Source organism: Epinephelus fuscoguttatus, linkage group LG12 (assembly GCF_011397635.1).
Source record: "Epinephelus fuscoguttatus linkage group LG12, E.fuscoguttatus.final_Chr_v1".
Classification (NCBI taxonomy): domain Eukaryota; kingdom Metazoa; phylum Chordata; class Actinopteri; order Perciformes; family Serranidae; genus Epinephelus; species Epinephelus fuscoguttatus.
In genome coordinates, this window is record NC_064763.1 from 25,123,446 (window position 1) to 25,147,205 (window position 23,760).

The following is a 23,760-nucleotide window of genomic DNA, read 5'->3' on the forward strand; positions in this document are numbered from 1 at the left end:
TCAAGATAGTCTTTCACTCCTGGCTAGGTGAAGTGTAAATGTAGGGTCAGCTGGTCGTAGCTACAAAAGAAGTGGGTGGCATTGCTGATGTCTAAACTTGGCTTCTCACCTCTCTGCAGACTGCAGCAATCTGGCCCTCGTCCATGCAGGTCTCAGTCACTACATCTGTCAACGAGCCACCGGCCAAATACTCCATCACCACCCACAGCTCATCTCCTACCAAGTAACTAAAAAAAAAGAAAGGAAAGAAAAATTTAGTTTTAGTGTTATGTGCATCTCAAATCAGGGTTGTCAGTTCAGTTGACATTTGTGCAGAAAATGAGAAGAAAACTTTCCAAGAACACAAAGCAGCATCGTTACAGTTTAGGATGTACTGTTTGCTTCATCATGCAGAGTCAATTACAACACAGAGCAGGTGCTCAAGCATGTTACTGCCAGCTGTGAACAACAGCAGAAGATCAATTTAGTGAAGTCAGAGCTGAGGGGAACAGATGCTAAAAAAATTGATAGACACTGAGTGATAGTGTGGTTAAATTCTTCTCTATGTTTTAAAACAGTAGGTGGCAGTCATGCACCAAATGATGAAAGCTGACCGCCATAAAAAGGCAGAAAGAGAAGAAGAAGGAAATGAAGCAGAAGGAAAGGGATCTGAGAAGCAGGCTGAGAGGATCCTTCAATGTCATTACAGTAACAGCACTGACCTTGTCCAAGTTCTGACTACAAATCAGTCCCAAATTGGCCAGTGGACAGCAGATACATTCATATGGCTGCCTGAGATTATTTGTGTTTAACCATCTTAGAAAAACATACATTCAAATGTTATTTTACATATGCTGCAAAAGCTAAAATAACTGCTACATACCTGTTAATATAATGTCAGACATGTTACTGTTGAGCAAAAGTGCCTAGCATTTAGTGTTTTCTTCTCAAGAATGCAGATTTCCTGCTTTTCTCACTATTATTTAACAGAAAATTCAGCAGTTTTAGATTCTAGACTACTGGTTGGACAAAATAGGCAATGTGAGGATGCCACCTTAGATTCTGGGAAAGGCAAAAGAGACCAAATAAATAACCATAAATAGGCCTTGACCTCAGGATTTTGTTTGAAATTTGACCCTGCATGTCAAGACTGACCTGTCCAGGTAGTTCACTATATTGGAGTTTTTGTTTTCCCTCATCACCAAGATCTCATTGATGATCAACTCCTTCTTGGGCTGCTGCTGCAGGTTCATCTGCTTGATGGCCACCTGAGAAAACAGACGAGGGATTTGTGGCTCAGAACTACAGAAAAAGCCTGATGGTTTAGCGAGGAAGAGGAAATAATATACAGTGCGTGAATGGTGTGTAATCAACAGTAGAATATGACTTACCTCTTGGCCAGTTGCTATGTCGATGGCAGTGTACACAGTGCCAGACGCTCTGGTGAAACACAAGATCATAATCACATTAGTGATACACCATTTGAGAGTTTTAAAATTACTCATTGACACCGAAAAATATATAAAAATTTGCTTAACTTTGTTAACTAATTGGTGTTATCATATGAATACTATTTTGTCTATAAATCATAAGGTTGCTCTAAAAATGTAGACATTAAACACGTATTTCAACAAAATTATGCTCATCATTTTTTGTGCTGCCACTACAGTAACAGTGCTATATTCATCTACCGAGGGCCATTTGTAAGTAGCATGGATCAGATCTACTACTTAACAGTCAGACCACTGACTTCTGGCCTGTTGTAGCTTGATTTCATTTAATAAGAAAACCCCACGGGTGGCATAAAAGAACAAAGTTAAATTGAGGTATCACGTTAGCCTGTTGTCAAGGCAACAGCTTTATTCCTTTGATATTAAAATATCACCAGCTAAAATTAAGTTGTAATGATGTCATTAAATAGTAAACTAACACAGTGCAACCACAGTGTTAACCAGGCTGAACTTGACGCCAGAGGCTTTACAAGTACTATTTGGTTCTTCACTGACAAACTGCGTGTGCTTATTTTACCACAGAAACGTCGCTGCTGATTAATTCTATATCCTCCAAATGATTATTTGCACATCAATTTCTCACGGTGTTACACTGAAAATTTTGTTTTTCTCGCATGCCTCCACTGTAAAAGACAAATCCAGAAACAGAGAAAACTGTTGACGAATTGAAGTTGTAGGGGTCTGTGTTTAGCAACGGCAAAATTATATCGAAACATCAACTTACAAACTCTCACACAACTCATGCAGTGTAATCTAAGTCTCATTTATCCAGTCGAATGCTCAGTACTTCCCAAAAAGACAACTCATTTTGACGGGGATCTGAACTGAAATCTATGCTCTCTTCAAAGCCAGACTCCATTGACAAAAACAGTAATTTAACCTTGGTAAACACAGGAGCTGCTGGGTTACCACTGTTTCTATCAGTTAGTTGGTTTGTGTTTTTGTGTGACTTTGGTGAATCTGAACTAACCCTTTAAAACACTGAAGTCACACACTAACACAAACTAACACACTGATTGAGGCAGTAGCAGACCAGCAGCTCCAGTTTTTAGCAAGGTAGAATTACTGTTTTTGTCAATGGAGTCTGGCATGGAAAAGAACGTGGATACATTTCACTCTCAGATTAGTTCCCTGTTAAAAGAGCTGTCTGTTTGGGAAGTACTGAGCATACGACTGGATAAATGAGACTTGGATTATACTGCACAACCTGTGTGAGAGTTTGTAAATGGATGTTTTGATATAGTCTTGCTGTTGTTCATAGTGGACCCCTATGACTTCAATTCATCCAGAAATTTCTCTGCTGTTAGATTCTTTGTTCACTGAGGAGGCATGCAAGAAAAACAAAGTTTACTTCACAAATTCAGCATAACACGAGGTGAGTAACTCATATACAAATGGTCATTGGGTGGGTGAAGTATTCCTTTAATAGTGATAACCACAAAGATTCACATAAATTTATGGTTTCCAATAGCTGGTCAACAGAATGGTATGCAGCCAGTCTGTCCTTATTTGGAGGTGAAACTCATGATACTAAAAACCCTCAGCTGTGTATTTAGGCTTCTGGTCTTCTTTCTCTTGCTGCCAACTACACCTGTGTAGACGCTGTGAATAATAACGCACAGTTCCTGGTACCAATAAGTTAAAGATAACCCGGCACAGAGTAAATACACAGTTATCTACTGTTTAAGATAGGAGATTCCTGATCAAATATGGAAGTAGTGCACATGTCACAGCAGATAACAATCGCACAGTTTTTTATCTGTGCAGACGTGTAAAACACAGAAAGACAAGCAGAGAGAGATGGCTGAGCTAATCTGGCCCTTGGCCATTTCAGGATACAGTCCTCATTTCCTCTCTACTTATTTTTCTCCCAGTCGTTCAACCTAACCTTCCCTCTGCCTCTGTCTCACTAAAGTGGTCAGCACAGCTCCATCTCTCTTGGCGAGACTGACTGCTCCTCAAATTGCTCTATTTCAATAACTACGACGACTGGTTTTACGATCATGGATGGACTTACCCTTGTCCTATTTTCTCGAAGCGCGTGTACTTCTTTTTGGGATCCCCCACGCTCACAATACTCCCTGAGTCAGACACAAAGCAGATATATAATGATAGAGCTTGCGTGGGTGACACAGTCATGACGGCTTTCACACAAATACACAGAAAACATCACAGCAGAAGTTTTTCTGCCCTCCTATTTCAGACATGCTTTGCCTCATGGTGCATCTACTCTGAGTGATGCTTCTCGACTTCACGGTGCATGCTGGTAATTTACAGATAGTTAGATTACAGATAGAATGAAGGCCACAATCAATGCAAAAAATATGTCTTTGTCCAGACTTGATTACATTAGTGCTCTGTGCTTTAATTCCTTTAAATACACCTGATTGGTGCACTAGAAACAATACATGGCAAACAGCCACTGGAAACAAAATCTCCAGCCTGTCTGAATCTGCATACAATGAATTATTCGGTTCTGAGGTCATGTCTTCAGTATTGCTTGGGGAATGTCTGGACTTAAACCGAAGACAACTTTACATTCTATAACCTTGGATGATTATGATATTTTTTGGACTTCATGTCTTTATATTCAACTGTTTTCAGGCATACAAAACAGGATTTCTCCACTAAAATAGCCCCTGTCAGTGTGGGGAAAGCTTTTACAATAACTCATAGAGATACAGAGAAAGTAAAAAAACTATCAGAACTTTTTATAAACTGTTTTGGTGGCTGATAAAATATCTTGGGCACATACTGAGTCTCTCCAGAATCTCCTCATCTGTCATTTTGGACTTCTTCCTCTGGCGGTCAGTGTGGCGATACATCGTATTGGACGTGTTCTCCGGCTGGACTTGCGACTCCGGTGGAGTCACCACTTCTTTCACAGGGGTGGGAGGCTTTGGTGGGTCCATGACAGAGCGCGTGTAGATCTGCGAGGAGAAATTAGTCAAAGAAATGTAGAAGGGATTCGCATTTGCAGGAATGATATGACCCACTGTAATGCATCAACTCACAGATTTGGTGTGCTCGGGCCGGGGAGCGATGACCGGGGGCAGTTCATCATCGTCGTCCTCTTCTTCCTCCTCCTCCTCCTCTTCTTCCTCTTCCTCATCCTCCTCTTCTGACACAGGTGGAGCGATTGGCGGCTCTGACGATGATGTTTTGGCGCCCTGGAGGGGTGGAGATGTAAGTTAGTCTGGATGCATATGTCACAAAGCAGCATGGAATGGAGGGAGTGTGTGCAGATCCCCAAATTTCTCCCCCAAATTAAGCAAATTTACACAGTTTACCACAGTGCACAGCCTGCAGACCCCCAACCAGCCATGAACAGAGATTTAGTTCTGGCCAGTTGAGTTTCAAAACAAACTCTGTCGAACATACAAGCTGTGGTGATGGTGAGTTCATATAACAGATTCAGAGTGAGTTATTCAAAAGTGGTGACATAAATCAGCAGGTGGTCAACATAAACAAAATTCAGTTGATCTGTTGTGATACCCTGTAACAGTACATCTGTCATTGTGTTAAATAAAAAAAGAATGGGGTTAAATTGCTGGGACTGTTGTGTTAATAGTGGAGGGAAGTTTTATGAGTCCAGTGAGAGCTGAGGAGACAAGCGTTAAAGGAGTGAGGTGTCATTCAGCGCAGTTAATCTGAGGGTTTTTGAGCTGAGGGTGTGTCATGAGTCAATGGTGAGAATGAACTTTTAAGTAAGAAACTGTTCAGTGGCGCCCCAAGCTGTGGCATGGCCCCCTGATACAAGTGCTGGCTCCCCTAGCAAAACATTATGGTCTTAAAGAGGCTGCGCTGCATTAATTTTTTAAGCTAGCGCAAGGGTATGGGTATTTTGTAAAACTAGACAACTTAAGTCATCCAATGGTACCCACCATGTTGGCTTTCATGGGCTATATGGGTTACCAACGAGTCTCCCCTAAACTGGAGAGGTCTTGATCTTGGTAAATGCTTTGCTCCTTACAATCAATGTACTCCTTCAAAATAAAGCTGAATATTTGTCTTTTTAAAGCCCAGTTCAGACCAAAGATTTGCAACGAGATGAAACCATTTTAGAATGCTGCAGAGAAAAGTTGCAGTGGTGTGAACTGGCCATCTGAGCCATTTCATCACTACTACAAATGCAACCATAGCCATTATCTCACTATCACTATCCTCATTCATATTTTAAGAGGCTACAAATTATATTCAGCCACAAAATAAGTCTAAAAAGCTGCAATCAGAACAGTACAGAGAGTTGTTGCATAGAGATGACACATCATCTCATCTAGTTGCATCGGTGTGAACTGGCAGGTTTTTAGAACGTTGCAGAACGGTGCTTTGCAAGTAGTTGCCTGTTTCAACTCATCTCGTCGCGAATCTTTGGTCTGAACTGGGCTTACAGAAAAGGACAACCAGCCTAACATGTATAAATACATAACACATTAAAACAGGATTGTTGTGGAAGTATTAGTAACAGTAACTGTAAAATTAGAAACCAAAGTTTATCAGTATGTGACTAAAATACTACAGCAGTATGATGGAATTCCTAAAGTTCAGTTATTATTTTTGGTTTTGGTGTGCCACCCCTTTCAGTGGCCCCATCTGGCCACCCCTATTAAAAAATGTCTGGGGGCGCCACTGAAACTGTTATATTCTATATTCAGCTGTGCCATTGGAAAGAAAACATGCCGCCACATTGCAGTAATGTGCAATATGGTGATGAACTGTAGACATCCTCATGATATGGTAGATACCTTCTGACAAGTCTGATTAATAAGCCCCGGGCATATTTATTATGCCTAATGCTCAGCCTTTATTTCCCCCATCCAAAAACTCTGCTGGTCTTGGATCATCTTCCTCTTATGGAGTGGAAACATTTCATCCATTTCCAGTCTCGTCATGCATAAATGAAGCAGTGCAGCTTAGTTCTGGTGATTAAAGGGAAAGGGTCTGGCTGAAGGAAAGTCCCAGCCCTTCATTCAGACATACTGGGCCTCTGACCCGCTCCAAGGAGGGCTGGGCCAAGACTGCAGTGCAGAAATGAGTGCCGAGCTAATTGTAAGCAGTGCCATGTGTTTTTTCTTTTTTTCTTTCTTTTAATAGAGCCATGCGGTAATGTCTACAATGGTGATGAAGTTACAGGCACATTATTGGCAATGTGGATCGCATTGTAAGGAGTATGAGCTCATACATGCAGCTCGACAGTCATCACAACCCTCTGTGGCATGCGCCCCTGCCCTGCCATTTCAGAGACGGTCCTTTGGAGGAAAGATTAGAGGTGCTCTTGTGGAAGATAATAAATACATCAATAACATCAACAACTAATCCAATCCAATCACACCCCCCACATGATATTTCAGTACAGAGAGTGATGATGTGTCTAAAATCAAATATTTCTGTGTGTTTCTTTTGCATTAGTCAGTGGGAATAATCAAAATTAGGAGATCAAATTTAGCTTGAAAGCCAATGCAGAGATACATCATGTGGAAAATAATATGGAGGAGTTACCTTGTCAAATAATGCGCTGCAGGTTCTAAGGCTGACAGGAGGCCCAGATGACAGCAGTCGGTTCTGAATGTGAAGGTTGAAAATGGGATTTACTCAAAACAAACCCACACAATGTTTAAGAGTAAGTGGACTTCAGGGGAGGGGGGGGGCAGGGGTATACTACTGAGGGATGGACATTAAAGGGAAACTTGGGTATTTTAAAACCTGGACCCTATTTGCACATGTCTTTTGTGTCTAAATGACTCATAACTAACAAACTCTGATCGATATTGTAAGTGTCTGACAACTTATAGACAGGATCCCTACAGAGTTACAGAGTAAGGGTGCGTTCAGACCTAGAGTTGTCTTGCTTTGGTCTGGACTAATTTTGTTAGAAAGCTGCATAATTGCCTAGAGTTGGATTGTGTTCTCACGGCAGCATTTACAAGCGGACCAGATCAAATGCCTTGTGCGAGAAAGCTGCTCTTGATTGGTCAGAATTTCCATGTGGGAAAAATCCAGGAAGTAAACAAAACGTTGAAGAAGAGTACACTTGCAAGATAAATGTGGCACTTTCTAATGTCACAATGGAGGGACAACTACGCAGGTTGATTTTAGCGCTGCTCATCGTGGACTATATTGCTATCATTGTTCATTTTAGTCAAACCATACAGTTTGAAAACGAGGCGCGGCTCCAACTAGAAAACAATGTTTTGATGCATTGGATGTGCTGAATGTGCATATTAAGGCAGTACAGGAGGAGGTGCACATTAATAATCCTCCAGGACTGTAACATGCTCATGTTTAACCCAAACAATGTGCCATGTGACTGCAGTTGGTTCAGATCAAGGTCAGAACACGTTCTCACCCCAAACAAACCGCTCCAGAGTTCGTTTGTAACCAGACCAAGACCACCTCTTCAAGAAGGTCTTGGTCCAGTTGTTTTGGTGCGTACTCGAGTGTGATTGCTGTGTTCACACCTGCCCAAATGAACTGTACTTGGGGGTAAACGAACTTGAGCTCGACTGAATCAAACCAAACTGGGCAAACTGGTTGTGAAAGCACCCTAAGTTCGTTTATATTTAACCACAAACAGTCACTAGAAAAATCACCATCACCAAACACACCAGACTCCATAGTAAAAGTATAAAATTACTGTTTATTTGAATGAAGTTTGGTGGGTTTGACAATAACCATTTCATTACTGTTTTTGGTTAAACAAAACAATCTTACCCTCGACAAAAAGGTCTGTCTCTGCAGGGATCCTTTCCATAATGTTACCAGACACTTAGAATAACAAGCGCTCCTGCTCAATACTGGACCAATTTCAAAAATTGTTGTTCCCATTAGTCACTTAGACACAACAACACAGGAAAATAGGGTACAGGCTGAAAAATACCGAAGTGACCCTTCAAGTCTGTAAATTTTCCTCCTGACACCAGCATGAGCAGAGGACGTGATGGAGACATATAATGCCACCTGAGGACTGTCCTTGCCCAAGCCTTAAACATCTTTTGAGATTTCTTGTATAAAATGTGATTTTAATCAGCTTTTATTTGAACTATAAGGATGATAACTTCCACTTGTGTTCATGCACCCATCACTTTCTTAAACCTGATTAGACAATTCCTGATGACATGTCCATTACACGACTCAGTTATTGCCCAGTTCTGTCGTAGTATGCACATGAGCACCTCACATACAGACACACGTGTTACACTTTGTTGGAGACCTTAGTTTGTCTCGATTAACTTTCAGTTTTCAATGTCACCTCATGTTAACTGGCAGGGAAAAATTGTTATTGAAACCAATGTTGAGGTATTCACTTCAACAACAAGGTTAAAAAAAAAAAGAAAAAAAGTTGTGCACTTTTATTACTGCAGAATTGTTTTGGATACTTGAGCATAATTGTTCCTCAGACAAGAAAAATGGTTTCACTGTTAATAAGAGACCTGGCTCTGTAACGCTCTGATGAAGATGAAGCGGCTGCTCTCATTGATCTGGACGGACAAATGCTGTTTTCTATTATGCTATTAAACATTTATGGGCATCATAATTATGTCCATGTAATGAATAAACATTGCGTCATGCCCTTGCAGTCGTTGTTGACTCCACAACATCAACTCATTTCCAATAAATTACGTGAGGAATGGTGATTGAACTGTTGCATTTTGGAAGATTTTTACTTTAAAGCCTGAAAATTACTGACTGACTGATTCTAGAAATCACACTGAGCCGCTACAGTATATAGACATAAACACTGACTAAATAATTCCAGCATTATTACATTGTACAGATACATATTATTATTCGGCTGCTCCTCTATTTACAAAGGTACATAACAGACAGGATTGGCACCCAAACTGCATGAAACATTTCTCTTAAAATCTTGAAACAGCAAAGGTTTTTGTGAAGTTGAACACTGATTTTAACAACCAACAAGAGATGAAATGTGAGGTAATTTATTTTTCTTAATTTAATTTATTTTACTTGTTTTAATTTAATTTACTTTATTTTTTTTATTTTTCTATCTTATTTTGTTTTTTAATTTGAACAGTGATTTTAGCAATCCACAAGAGATGAAATGTGGGGTAAATTATTTTACTTACTTTATTTTACTTATTTTACTTGTTATAATTTAATTTACTTTATGTTTTTATTATCAATCCACAAGAGATGAAATGTGGGGTAAATTACCACCTACTACTTTACTCACTTACTTATTTCATTTAAATTATTTATTTATCTATATTTATTTTTAATCTTATTTTTATCTTTATTCTTTTTATCTTTAATCTTTATTTTTTTCTTACCTTTTTAATGCACATTTTCATTTTATTTTATTTTAATGCACAGTTCCATTTCTAATTTATTTTATTTTATTTTTATGTACTACATTTTCATTTCTATTTCATTTTATTGCTTTATCTTCACATACTTCTATTTCACACTGTTATTCTTACTTCTTATAATTATCTATTCTTTACATCGGAGCGACTGTAATGTATCACAATTTCCCCTCAGGGATCAATAAAGTATTTCAGATTCTGATTCACAAACTGATGCTGTGAACACAGATATATGAATCATTGTCTGTTGGCTAATAGATGAGTCCTGTGGTCTGACACTCAGGTATTACTGGCTGGTATTAAAACTAATGTGAAATGAAAGTTATGATTAACTGAGGGCTAAACAGGGAGAACTCACATGTAACACCAGGACACAAACACCAAGTTATTAATTACTGAAAGCAGGGACAAAGAATCAATAAAATTGATCCTGAAACACGGCCAATGTATCTGAAGTATCATCTTCATTTCTGTGTGTTATAAAAGCAAAGTGTTTGTGTCCTGCCAAAAGGAGTTTCCGAGGTGAGTCTATTGTCTGGTAGAGGTCGACACTGAGAGGAGTGTTTACTTCTTTAGAGTGGACACCAGTCACAGGAAGTAAAGCCTCACTGAGATCCTAGCCAAGGGTGTCAAAGTCGTTTTAGATCATGGGCCACATGCAGCCCAATTTGATCTCTAGCGGGGCGGACCGGTAAAACCATTGTAGAAGAACCGATAAATAACACCTCCAAATTTTTCCCTTTCCTTTAGTGTGAAGAAGTGCATCATTATTAGTTGTGCAAAGTCATCCAGTGGGCCGGATTGGACCCTTTAGTGTGCCAGTTCTGGCCAACTGGCTGGATGTTCGACAGCCCTGTCCTAGAATCTAAAATTTAACTACAACTTGGTCTGACCAAAGCTTGAATTAGGATGCAACACAGTGTCCCTATAGTGCCATTCTCTGCAGTTATAAACATACGCTGAGCTAAGGTCAAGGTGAGGCACTTAATCGACCGACAACATGAACAACTGGCTCAGACGAGACAAGAAAACTGCAAGGCAGACATGGACTGTAGCAGGCGATAAGAGGAGACAGCATGTTGCTAAAGGAAAACAGCACACCAGCTCTGGTATATTTCTCTGCATTGCAGGTTAGTAGACGTTCGTGTTCAGACTAATCTGGCAGAGAGCATCAGGTGGCTCATGCTGGATTACTGTTTCTCTCTGAAAAGTGACAGTTTGCTTTTACAGACCAAATATTGGCACCTCTCTTGCAGCTCTTCCTGCCTGAGACAGTGCGGACCAAACCTAGGATGAAATCTGTGGCACTGTAGCCAATAGCTGAGTCACCTCTGCTGGCCGAGGACCACTGTGACAGACCAAGGCTGAGATGCTGTACAACACCCTCACTGGGCTCGCACAACCTTTTAGACTCACTGCCACACCCGCTTGCCCTTCACTGGCAAAAAGCTCTCTCAAGCAATAGCCCCTGCATTAAGTGATCCCATTGTAGTTTGCCTCGGGCAGCGAATCCCACTGAACAGACTTGGATTCCACTTCTTCACCCGGCTGAGCGTGTGCAGGCCAAGGCATTCAAAGCATAGATTACTCTGGTCAAAGCCAGGAATGAGGTCAGCACAGCGGGAGTCCCTCTAGATGCAGCTGAGCCTCCAGTGAAGCTTGTCTATGGGTATTTCAAAATCTGGTTGAGTAGATTGGGAAAATAAACAATGAGCAGCAGTGGCTTTCGCAGCAGTCACCGTTTCCGTGCAGGAGCTGCAAACTGATTGGCGTGTATACAAAATTCAGGGCATTATGCCACATAGTGAGGGCAGTAAGCCTCCAGAGGGGAATGCACACATTTTGCCCATTAGAGGCACTAGTCTGTGCAAGACGAGCATGCTGGAGAGTAACAAAGTCTATCCCAGAAATTCCCAGACAGAGTTAGTCAGAGCAAAATGAGGTAGATTTACAGTGCTGAGGTCTGAGAGGCGTAATTGCTCCGAGGTTCATGGCGATGAAATAAAGCCACGTAATGTTGCAACTTACCTGTCAAATGATTACACTGTTATATAAATCGTAAAGTAATATATCTTTGAGTTGACAGACATTCCAATGATATATGGTACATGGCTACAGACCAGGGATTGGGCTGATTTGTACTTGTAATGTTTTTACTATAATAACCAGACAGTTCAGGGAGGTCAAGATATGCAGCGCAGCAATATAATTTCTAATAGAGCAGACTGAGGCACAACCTCCAACGTTCATTAACAAAGTCGTGACTCATTTAAAATTGAGCATTAAGTCATAGTTAGGTGTTATTAACTGACACATTTTGTCAGATACTCATTTTATGCTGATTTTTTTAATAATAATCAAATGCATTATTCAAACTTTTATCCGACATGACCCAAAGAGTGTTTAGATATAGAAGAACTTACCAGAGTGTTTGCTGCTATGTACCCATGTGCCGACTTGTCTGAAACAGAAACAGACATTCTTATAATCTTTTGTATGAGGCATGAGAATAAATATACAACTTTCTTACATTGGTGGATATTTTTTTGTTTGATCAGTATTTTGTGCTGCTCACCTCCCGAGGTGAAGCTCATGTATTTCTGGTTGTTGACGGTCTCTTTGGAGTCGTAGAACTTTAAGACGTCCAACACGGCCTGCGGGTTCTTTTTCTGCTCCAGCTTGGTGATGTTCGAGGTCTGTAGGAGCCGTGCCCATTGCTCCGGGATACCCTGCACGAACAGACAGAGGTCAAATGTTAAAAAGTGCTAGAATAAGGGGCGTCGTAGTGACTGATTACCCGGGGCCCCAATGGTAAGGGGGTCTTTGAAGAGCCTGTAATGACAGGTTTAGTTTTGCTGGCAATTTTGTATTTTATTTAATCATTTATTCATTTTCGGTAACTGTTATTCTGCTAGGGGTCGCCAGGGGGCTGGAGCCTATCCCAGCTGACATTGGGCAAGAGGCGGGGTACACCCTGGACAGATCGCCAGACTATCACAGGGCTGACATGTAGAGACAGACAACCATTCACACTCATATTCACAGCTATGGGCAATTTGGAGCCACCGATTAACCTGTCTTTGGACTGTAGGAGGAAGCCGGAGTACCTGGAGTAAATCCAATCTGAGTTCGAACCAGGAACCCTTTTGCTGTGAGGCGACAATGCTCACCACAGCACCACCGTGCTGCCGTATTTCATTTTATTCTATTTTGTAAGTGGCCATAATTAAATTAAAACTGGCTGAATAAATCTGTTGAAAGACTGAACTTTGTATAAAAGAAATAGTGGAAGCTCTTTGAGGCCCCTCTCATCCCTTAAAGGGGCAGAATGGTTTAGTCCACCCTTGCACTAGGATTTAAATGTAACTAAAGCCGAGTGATTGAGTACTTGTGCTGCTGGAGCACCAACATTCACTGTCATATCTTTCCCCAAGAAAGGGAACTCAGGATTCCAAAAAAGAAAAGAAAGTAAGGAAAGATCAAGGAAACAAACTTACTATGTAAAAAAAAACAATTCAAAAGGTGTGTGACCAAGACTACTCATAGAGGCCAGAATTTGGTGCTACACCCCTATCTAGAATATCCATGTCCTGAGGAAAGAGAGTGGGTTGATAATAGTCCTTCAATCACAGCCAGAAAAATATATCTTCTCTGTTGTGACACAGGCACACAGGAGGCTGGATATTGAGGTGGACAAGTGATCACAACAAGTCAATCAAGCAAACCCAATTCTCTTTAACCCTTAATATCCTTGACCGATAAATCAAGTTTAACATTGCCAGTCATTAGAAGAGGTTAAATATGGCAGAGCAAAAAAAAATACTTTTTCTGGAATGTACTGACGTTGTGTTTGGAGAGGAAGGTTAGCTTTTTATAACTGTACATTTTTTTTACTATAATTTCTGTCTGATTTTTCTTGGAGCAACTATCTGGAAGCCATTCGGAGAACTACATCTTAAAGGAATGGTTCCACACTTTGGTAAATGAATAATATAAATAATCAATTTCTCCTTTAAATTGGCATAAAGATTTGAAAAGCAGTAGGAAACAGCTATTTTAAACATTTTTTTGTTTTGTTTTCACATTTAAGTTTCTCTATACAGTTTCTCTTCCACAGTTTTTAGCCCATGTTTTACATATTTTATTGCTTCTTTATATAAACAGACATTGAGCCTGTTAACAGGGGCTGAATGTGGCTCAACAAAGGGTTTCATTCATCCCATCTCTGTAATCTTCAGGATATTTATACCCTTAAAGCAACTGTTGAAAAAAATAGTCCACTGTTCTGGAAGCAGAAAAGGAAAATACTTGGGGGCGGATTAAGGAGCAAATTAACAGTAATGCACTGTATCATCACAGAGAACCATAAAAGACGTGAAATCAAAGTGGCTTGGTTTAAAATGGTCTTAATAGGGCTCTGTGTGTCATGAGCTTATCAAATGAACAAGGAACTATTTGTCACTGATGTCACTGCTGCACATTTGGAAGTCAAATAAACCAGAACATGTGCAGTATGTCCATAACACTGTTAAAGTGGTTTGAAGTCTTGGACTGCTCATCAGTTTTTTTATTTAAAAACTATATTCCTCTCAGTTCTGAATAAATATGACGAGACATGACTTTTATGTTCCAGACTATTTAGCAGTAAATGAATTAACAGTACATGAACATCTGTTTGTGATTTCATTCTCCATAGCATGATGTCAATGCTTTACGATAACCGAGGATCACCTCATGAACACAATAACTTTCCCTGCGACAGCTTCTCTTCCTGTGTACAGAAAGAACAAAATTCAAAGACCTTCGTACAAAACAAGAGCTGAATAAACATCTTTGTTCAATCAAACACTGAACATTAAAGTCGGGGCCCTTCTGGCTGTTCCAAAGTTGAGGCTTAAATCTAAAGGAGCCCGTGCTTTTGCCATCAGGGCCCCTCGGCTTAGGAGCGACCTGCCTGAGGAGATAAGGCTTTACAGAATCAGTGACTTCCATTAAATCACTTCCTGAAACCCATTTTTGTAGCGTTGCCTTTATGTAATGTTGTCTTTTTATTTCCTTTTATTTATCTTATTTATGTCGTGTTTATTTTTATTTCCTTTTAATTTTGTAGTTTTATTGCTTTTGTTGTTTTTGGTCTCTTTATTTGTGTTTATTTATATAGATGTTTTGCGTCCTGCATCTTGCACTTTACTGTCCTTTTGTTTTAACTTTATCTAAACTCTATCCTCGTTTTGTCTCACTTATGTTTGGCTTCCTATTGTTAGATTGTCTTCTATTCTGAGTCCAGTTTCTGCTTTTGCTTTGCTTGTCAAAGCACTTTGTAAACTCTGATTTTAAAGTTGTTATAAAAATAAAATTATTATCATTATTAGTAGCAGTAGTATTAAATGTTTTAAAAGCTTTGTTGAGGGCTATGGTGTTGAAGCACTTTCTAGATGGTGTCACACAGCCCAGTGTTTACTGCTAGTAAACAATATGACATTTTTGGTGGGCGGGGCTTAGCTGGAGGCAAAACAATTCTCCACAGACATCAGCCAGCACTAGCTAGCAAGTTCGTAAATGCGGAGCACTGTCAGAATGTACCGTTCGGTTATCCAGAGCACCGCACTCTCAGAGTGGCAGAGCACTTTCTTGGCACTCTATCTGAGAGCAGCGTGAATGTGTGATTAACTTAACTGTTCGTTAATTCATATAGAAACATAACGCTCTGTTTCTTCGACCAACAGGTCAGACTGAGTTTACGAACATGTCGGGTCACTCACTTTCCGGGACTGCGTGTGTTCCTTGAATAAGTAAACACTGACCAATAGGATCAGACTGGCCGACCTGTACACTCTCACTCAGTGGATGGATGATTTGACAAGAAGCTTTGTGCTTGATAACTATGCCAGTCTTACAAAGGAGGACGACACTTGAATGGTTTCCTCCAGTTTGTTTTGCTATCAAAGCTAAGTGAGCGAGAAATCCAATATTCCTCTCAATATCGGCCCAGTTTCTGATGAGGTGGACATGATAACCCTTAATACACATAATGTTATTCATCCCTACAGCAGGAAATACTTTTTCCCTAACCTGATATGAACTCTGTGCTGCACTTGTGAGCATTTTTGATGATGGCTTCCGTCCAGTCCTTTCGTCTTACCACATTTAACCCTGGTTGTACTTGTTTTTGTCAACTGGCAGTGGCAGCTGATGGTTGTTCAAATTAAAGTTTTGAGCCATGACTCCTATTCTGGCACCTAATAACCCACAAGGTGATATTTTAAGACTCTTATGTAGCCTACAGCCCTGTGGTGTAGAGTCGTGTTTTGCCTCCAACTAACAAACTGACGTCATTGTGACGTCGGCACTAAGGGGTCTATAATATCTACTTTGTACCTTATTAAAACAAGAAAAAAACACTTCCAGACCTTTTCTATGAGTAACAGTCAAAACAATGGATCAAATTCAGTGTTAAGAACTTTAAACAGAGAAAATAAATAAAGAAAATCAGTGTCATGGTGTTATATATCTAGGCTTGTGTAAGAATAAAACATCTACTGCCAACAGAAACTGCAGCAAAGAGGTGATTTACCAGGAAATACTAAAGTATTCCAGTGCAGGTTTCACCTGATAGGGGAGACAGAGTGATTGTCATTCCAGTCACTCGTATAACCAACTTTATGCGGAGGAAAATATATCATTAGTTAACGCTACCGCCTGGGGGGATTGTGATTTTAGAAATGCTTGCCTGGGACTGTGCTTTCAGCTGGGAGGAGGATTTTAGAAACACATCAGTCCCTGTTTATTCGCCTGATTGTCAGGTGAAGGAGATACTCACTGTGAATTCTCCTGTTACAGCATCAAAGCCAACATGAATGGTGTGTTCAAAGTCTGAGGGTAGGGATATCTCAGGACGTTCCTTCTCCTTCTTCTTGTTTGCTGCGGGAGACGAACAACAGCTGATTACAAGATTTCTAGTATTGTATGCACAGGTACAAACTAGTAAATTACATGAATCAAAGTGGGGCATAGGGTGAGGTGAGGCGTGGGGGAGGATACTCACTCTTGTCTCCCCCGGGGAAAATGGAGCGCAGGCGGACTTTCTTGTTTTTCTCTTCAGGAGCCATTGGAAGCGGTTTAGAGGCGTGATTCAGCGATGAAGAGTCTCGGGAACTACTGTTCATTCTCAAGGGGGGGGCTGGTGGTTTCTCTTCAATATCGACACTATCAGACATCTTTAGTAGCACTCACAATGTCCTATGAGAGAGAAGGAGAGAGACGGAGGAGTTAAAAAAATCTGGGTATACATCAGTAAGGACTCGTCAAGGTTACACACTCCCTCTGAATGCACCAAACATAGCAACCTTGAATCCTGACGAGAACTTAAGTGCAAAAAAATACAATATCATCTGTCAATATCAAGATCGGCTGCAAGCAGTGGCGGCCGGCCTTGCTGAGACAACTTGTTGTCAATAGACAGCACACATTATACAGTCCCCTATTTTGGTGAAATGCTTATTTTATAACTAAAACATAATCTAATAATCTATAAAAAGTCAGAAAATAGTGTGAAATTGATCACTGGGAATCAGAGCCCAATGTACGTTTTAAGATTCTTCTTAAAACATTATAACAGGCTTCTTTTGTCCAAAAATATTGAATCTGTAACGATGTATAAATGCTTTGAGCGTACATATGTGACACCGGTTGAATTAAATCAATACAGCAAAAACATACCAGACGTATGCACAAAATGTACTGAAAATACAGGAACACTGTTTCACTGTATTTGTGCAGAAAGACTGACACGATCTGGGAAAAAGTAAGAGTTATAATCAAGGAGATTATTTCAAAACACATCTTACTGCAACCTAAGCTTTTTCTTTTGGGCTTATATCAAGAGAAACATAATTATAGCAAAAAATGAACGAGCGTTTACAGACCTCAGCTTGCTTTACGCCAAAAAATGTATTGCACTTTAATGGAAAAACATTCACACGCCAAGCTCTACTCAACAGACAAGACAGATGTTATTAAGTCTTCCATTAGAGAGGCAGACTTACATATAAAAGGCTAAACAGCATAAAATCGAGAATATATGGAGGCCCTTCATAAATTATGTTAAGGATTTCGATTTCACTGATGATCGAATAGACTAGTTCGATTTCTGTGGACAATGCAGTTTGGGAGCTTGTAGAATTTTTCTTTTTAAAAATACTTGTCAAATTTTACATTTTTTGCAATTAATTTTGGAAAAATAACCATTCATTAACAAAGGAGAAGCATTCTTGTTTTGAGTTTTTTTCACTCTTTGTTCTGTATAAATGCAGTTGTTATGTTATATATTATGTTTCATTTTATTTTTATTTACCTTTATTTAACCAGAAAACCACTCTTTTTCCAGAGTGTCCTGGCCAAGACAGGCAGCGACATAAAGCTAAAGTTCATGTTTGAAAAGCTGGGACCAGTGAATTTTCTGTCTCTCTCTTTTTTTTGATGATTACAACTAAGTTTTCGTTGATTGTCTAATCAATTAATTCTTTCAGCATTATATCAGTCACAAGAATTTTTACATGTGGCTCAGTAAAAGTCTGACATTTAGAGAGAGTATACCTACGTCCTCCTCAGTAACCTACCCATCTACCCGGTAGTACACCCACCTCATCAACTACCACTACACCACTGCTCTACATGTATAAACATGTTTAATCTAACACTTTTCACGACCTTTTTTTTTATATCAGTTTAATTACATTTAAGACAAAACTTGTGATGAAAAATACACACAAAAAGTGAAAATATACTCTTTTAAGTAAACAGCTTGATATCAGTTCAAAATGGATAGTAAAGGAAAATGACACTGATGATACTCTGTTTTTACCACTCAGAAAAAGTGCACTAGTGAGCATGCAGGCAAAACCATAGTTTAATGCTGCAGACTCACTGTACGCATACAGATTCTGGAGTCTGTTCCCCCATCAAATATTGTTTCCCTCCTGTTAAAATGATGTTTCCTGTAGCTCAAACACCTGGAAACTATTGCGGTGACATGACCAAAAAACATTTTAAAGCCTTTTATTGCATGTATCTTAGACATTTTAAGACTATTTAAGGGGAATAAATGCAGGCTTTCGTGAGGACAGTGATATACTGAAGCAGTTGGAGAGGCTGAGGTGGATATCTCGTCTCTGTGGCTGTTTTCTGAGGCAGCAGAACTGGGGTAATATGAATGTGACAAAGCCAGATCAAGACTTGCATTCAGACAGATCCAACACTCACAGAAGACTCCTAGTTACAGTTTCACAGTATTGTATTTTTTGAGCTGTGGCCTATTTTAGCGCCGTATCACGAGGGATCCTGTTACAGCGACACTGGCTGCAGGTCTGATTTATAATTCACTGCTAACAGCTCTGATACTTTGAGCAGCACATTTAGATATTTAGCACATTTATTTAAAAGAACACTCAACTCCTGATGCTCTGATCGTGATGTTAAAAACAAAATATGCACTGTGTTTTCCTTTGATATCTGAAAAGCTTATTTGGAGGCGAGGTGGAGTCTGATGTCCAGCGGGTCTGCTCAGCTGTGAAAACAGTAACCAGGAGTTGATTCTAAGTGAAACGGGCAAGAGTAAACGCTCCTATCACTCATCCTCTCGTCTTCCATCCACCCATCCCACACTACCATCTTAAACTCCTTCACTGCCTCACCCCGAGGCCAAGCCCATCATGTGATGTGCAGCACAACCGTCCCAGAAAGCGGGCCATCCAGGCCGCCCCCTTAGTGGAGACCTACATTAGCAAACAAAGACCACTCCTCGGCTCTTACACAGCGCTCGCTGCCTCTGACAAATCACACATGTGCCTTCACAGTGGCCTTTACAATTTTATGTAACCATCTTACCGCATGAGGCAAAATCTGGTTGGTTACACCCTACGCTTTGTTAACTTCCGAAAAGAAATGGTTTTGAATGAAGGGATTAGACAGGCGGAAAAATATAATATATATTAAAAAGATGACAAAGAGCCTTGATTTAATTAGATATGTCCACATTGGCACCATTTCATAAAATACTTGTCTTACTGTGAAACATATTAATCAGTAACGTGTCATTTCCTGTTTGGACAGAACAACCAGAACCAACAGAATCTCACACATTATGTTCAATGTCTATATGACTCTATAACTAACTATTACCTGATGGGCGTTTAATTTAAAGTGGAAACAGACAGGTATTTTGCTTTAATTTAACACTATGAAGTAAATGTAGTTTGCACAATGTAATGGCTGTAGAATAAAGACACCAACTGTGCTTAGAGAGGTTCCCTATAAGCCTCGCTTTCACTATGCAACTCTGTCTGAACTGGAAAGGGTTGATTTGCGGCATAAAGGAAGTGCATCAACCAAATAGGAAGAGAATAGCATTTTGTTTTCTCCTGTAGCTAGCTATCCCCAGTTACCAAAGAGTATCAACAGAAGTTCTTTACAGTTACTATTCCCAGGATTAGTAAATGCAGACGGTGGAAAAACCAAAGTAACTGTGGTAGTTGCTAGGCTCTGAGGAAAATGGATAATACCACTGGGAAACACGAGAGGCCAACTGCATCACTGCACAGAAGGAAGTGTGCATCTACTGCTCAGACCTCCAGGCAGTGCGTCAAACTTTAAGACAATTTTCATAGTGGCCAAACAGAGGAATTACAACTCCCGAATCTGTCACATGATGCCATTAGGTCCAAAAAGACTTTTCCCATTGACTTATTAGTAGAGAGATGTCTGTAAATCACTGGAACCATTTTCTTAAAAGTCAAAACCCCACAAAATGACTTGTTTCACTATCAGGATTTAATCTGTTTGGTCCTAAAACATTTTGAAAGTCTAGAAAGGCCACATGATTTAAGCAGAGCGGAGCACTAACCCGGAAGTAGTCGGCGTGGCCACCAGAAGTCTCCGGCATTTGCTCTATGGGTCCGATGATGCGGAAGCAGCACTAATCATCCGGGTAATTACATACCATGGAAATAGAGCTTTCTAGCTTCATGCGCCACCGAGCAGCTTTCATAGGAGTAAACAGGGTCCCGCCTTCAACACTGTATCCAGGTCTTTTAATACATTCATGCTACTGCGAGCTCACATAGCATCACTGAGCTAGCTAATGTTATTGCTCAGCCAATTAATGTTTCCATCTCACACTGTCATGAACACTAGCCTTGTGTCCATGAGTAGATGCACACTCCCTTCTGTGAAATGATCCAGTTGGCAGGTGTAGTCTGCTAGAAAGAAAATAGTTCCTACAAGAAACTGCTCACAACAAGGTCTGAGGATTATCTTGAGTAATCGGGTCATTTTTTCAAATGTATTTTTTGGTGCTTTGAGCACCACAAGCCGAGTGCCATCTAGTTCTATTATATCAAGAGAAGGCAGACATCACTACGGTCAATATCTCCAACCCTTAGTAACTGACACAAAACAATCTAGACTGATAAACAGCACTACAGGTAAGAGGGAAAATATGTAATTTGATTTTGGGGTGAACTGTCCCTTTAAGTCTGATTATTTCAATCTTATCTCCATAAGAGTGAAACAGTCTCTTATCTAATAAAACAGTTTTTCTTCCCTTGGATAACATTAACCATTAATGTGTAATTAAGCTCATTCTCATCATGTTTTATTCATACAAACTAGTCAACAAAATATTTGCCAATACTTATTTTGTAAAAAAAAGTCTCAAAGATCAAACACTGGTCTGAGATAAAAGGCTACCAACATAATCTTGATGTTTCCTAATAAACCGGACAGTGTTTTTTGTTCCCCCTCTGCTGGTGGTGTGACGAGAATAACAATTTTGTTTCATTTGGCAAGAGAATGTAACACAGAAACTGGATTGCGATCATTTCAAATGGACAAACTGTTCTATGATCACTGCAGGAAATGATTTGGTAGCGAGCAGCCCAAACTTTGGCTGGGCTTTAGTACCAGAGCTTTCTGTAGATCAATTCTGATGCATCAAATAGCGGGCACAACTGAACAAGCGAGAGGGTGGCATCTAGGAGAGGGGAAAAATCGATTCTTAGATGCATCTTGATTCTCTCTTGAAGGAAAATGGCTCAATGCAGAAAAGTCAATATTCGGAACTTTAAACCCCCAAATCTCAACGTTATTAAATAATACTGTTACTGTTCCTTGTGTCTGAACCCATTGGATGTTGAAACATACAGATGTAAAATATGTGCGTCACTTTCACATATTTTGTTAACGTTCCTTAAAAAAGTATCACAGCTGGAAAGCACACAGTAATCTTGGATTATATTTTATCAGCTTTGCTTAAAGGGCCAGTGTGCAAAATGGGTTGAAAACAGTGACATCAGTGGTCAAATTCTAGATTGCAGGGCTCACTCGCTCACCCCTCCCATCGGGTAAATGATGGTGGCCTCTTAGGGACAAAAAGCCTTGCGCAGACAAGAGTTTTTCGGGAGTAGGTCTATCTAGCGACGAGGTGAATGTTTATTTAGAAATCTAAACCATGTTACGATATTGTAATGAATCACTCACGAGCAGGAGACCAGAGGAGCGTTCAGGAAAAAGGCCAGTTTATTTGAGCGCTCCAAAAACTCCGGTAACACTCCAGGGGGTAAAAGACTCCGTCCCAAACTCTGACTCTTCTAGCGTAACACACACACTCCATACACACATACTCGTTTATACCTAGCGGGCACCCTCTCCCCTCTCTGCTCCACCAATCTCCAGCCCGCACACTGACTGACAGCGTAGCCTGTAAACAGAGCTCAGCTGTTTATTTAGCCTAGCAATATCTCCGGACTATAGTAGCTGCAATGGACGACTTTGAATGCGATTTTGAAGAGTTTCTTGTAGCGGACACAGACCCAGAGCCATACCTGTTTCAGCCGGAGCACACAGATGAGGAACTTAGATGCTGAGCGGGCGAGAAGAGAGGCTGAATGCACGGAATGGGATTCGGTGCTACTGCTACCATCGTTGGGGAGATATATCACCAGGAGGAAAAGCGCCGCAGAGAGTGCATCACAAGGAGTGAAGTTGCGTCTTCTTTTCCTCGCAGATGACGGTTCGGGTTCATTCTCTCCTGTTGCGTGGTAAGTGTGGTCCATTCGCAAACTTTATAACTAAAAAAACCTTTCACTACTCTCTATCAACGAACTACTAACACTCTCTGCTGTTTCCTCCTCCTTCTTCCTTCCTTCTGCTGTCTTCGTTGGTTTATTTATACACGCGAAACGCGTTCTCTGGCTGGCTGGATTGTCTGCTCGGTCTGCCTTACATACATGGCGGCGCAAGATGGCGACCTCTCTAAAGCAAGGCCCTTGCTATATATATATATATATATATAAAAGCATATTTATAAGGCTACGAAAACCAAACAAATTTTATTTTATAGCAATTGTACACTTATATAAACATATTAATGGGTAGAATATTCAGATTCAGATTCAGATTTGATAATAAACCAGGCCAAATGTTACACACTGGCCCTTTAACTTTGTCGTTTAATCTCAGTTTTTTCACCTTCTGTTTATACAAAACAGGAAACAGTATGTTGCGCACTTCCTGTTCACAAATTCTCATATTACAGCCAAACAGTGCACTAAAATATGTTTCTGAAGATATTTTAGGCAAGAAAAAGGCAATACAGCAACAGAATCTTTAGTTATATTAGTCAGCACTGCCTAGTTTCAACATTTGGCATATGAAGATGCGGAAGTATAATCTGTAGTTCTAGCAAGCCCTAGATCCAGAAAAAATTTTGAGTTTGGAGATGAGCAGGGGGATTTGGGCACTGGTAACATAGAGGGGTGTTTACCATAGGTCATGTGCACATACTACACACACTGCTATGATACAAAGTTGGGGTGTAACGATTCATTGATCTAGATGGACATATCAATTCGATGATCAGCGTTCAAGTATCAGGGATGCAAAGTGAA

The 23,760-nt window shown here is 40.2% G+C and overlaps 1 protein-coding gene across 2 annotated transcripts in view; it reads right to left on the bottom strand.

The window, feature by feature from the left end:
* Nucleotides 1-23,760, bottom strand: part of LOC125897943 (serine/threonine-protein kinase PAK 3) — a 44,987-nt gene that overhangs the window by 5,782 nt on the left and 15,445 nt on the right. The window contains exons 2-12 of one of the 2 annotated variants that reach the window (XM_049591457.1): nt 16,863-17,056; nt 16,638-16,738; nt 12,393-12,546; nt 12,241-12,278; nt 6,990-7,052; nt 4,505-4,660; nt 4,246-4,420; nt 3,508-3,571; nt 1,371-1,419; nt 1,135-1,247; nt 110-227 (exon numbers count right to left, since the gene is read on the bottom strand). In XM_049591457.1, the coding sequence (XP_049447414.1) occupies nt 110-227; nt 1,135-1,247; nt 1,371-1,419; nt 3,508-3,571; nt 4,246-4,420; nt 4,505-4,660; nt 6,990-7,052; nt 12,241-12,278; nt 12,393-12,546; nt 16,638-16,738; nt 16,863-17,034 (1,203 nt within the window). In that variant the 5' untranslated portion in view covers nt 17,035-17,056. The remainder of the gene's footprint in view (nt 1-109; nt 228-1,134; nt 1,248-1,370; nt 1,420-3,507; nt 3,572-4,245; nt 4,421-4,504; nt 4,661-6,989; nt 7,053-12,240; nt 12,279-12,392; nt 12,547-16,637; nt 16,739-16,862; nt 17,057-23,760) is intronic. The other variant, XM_049591458.1, reaches the window with a different exon arrangement.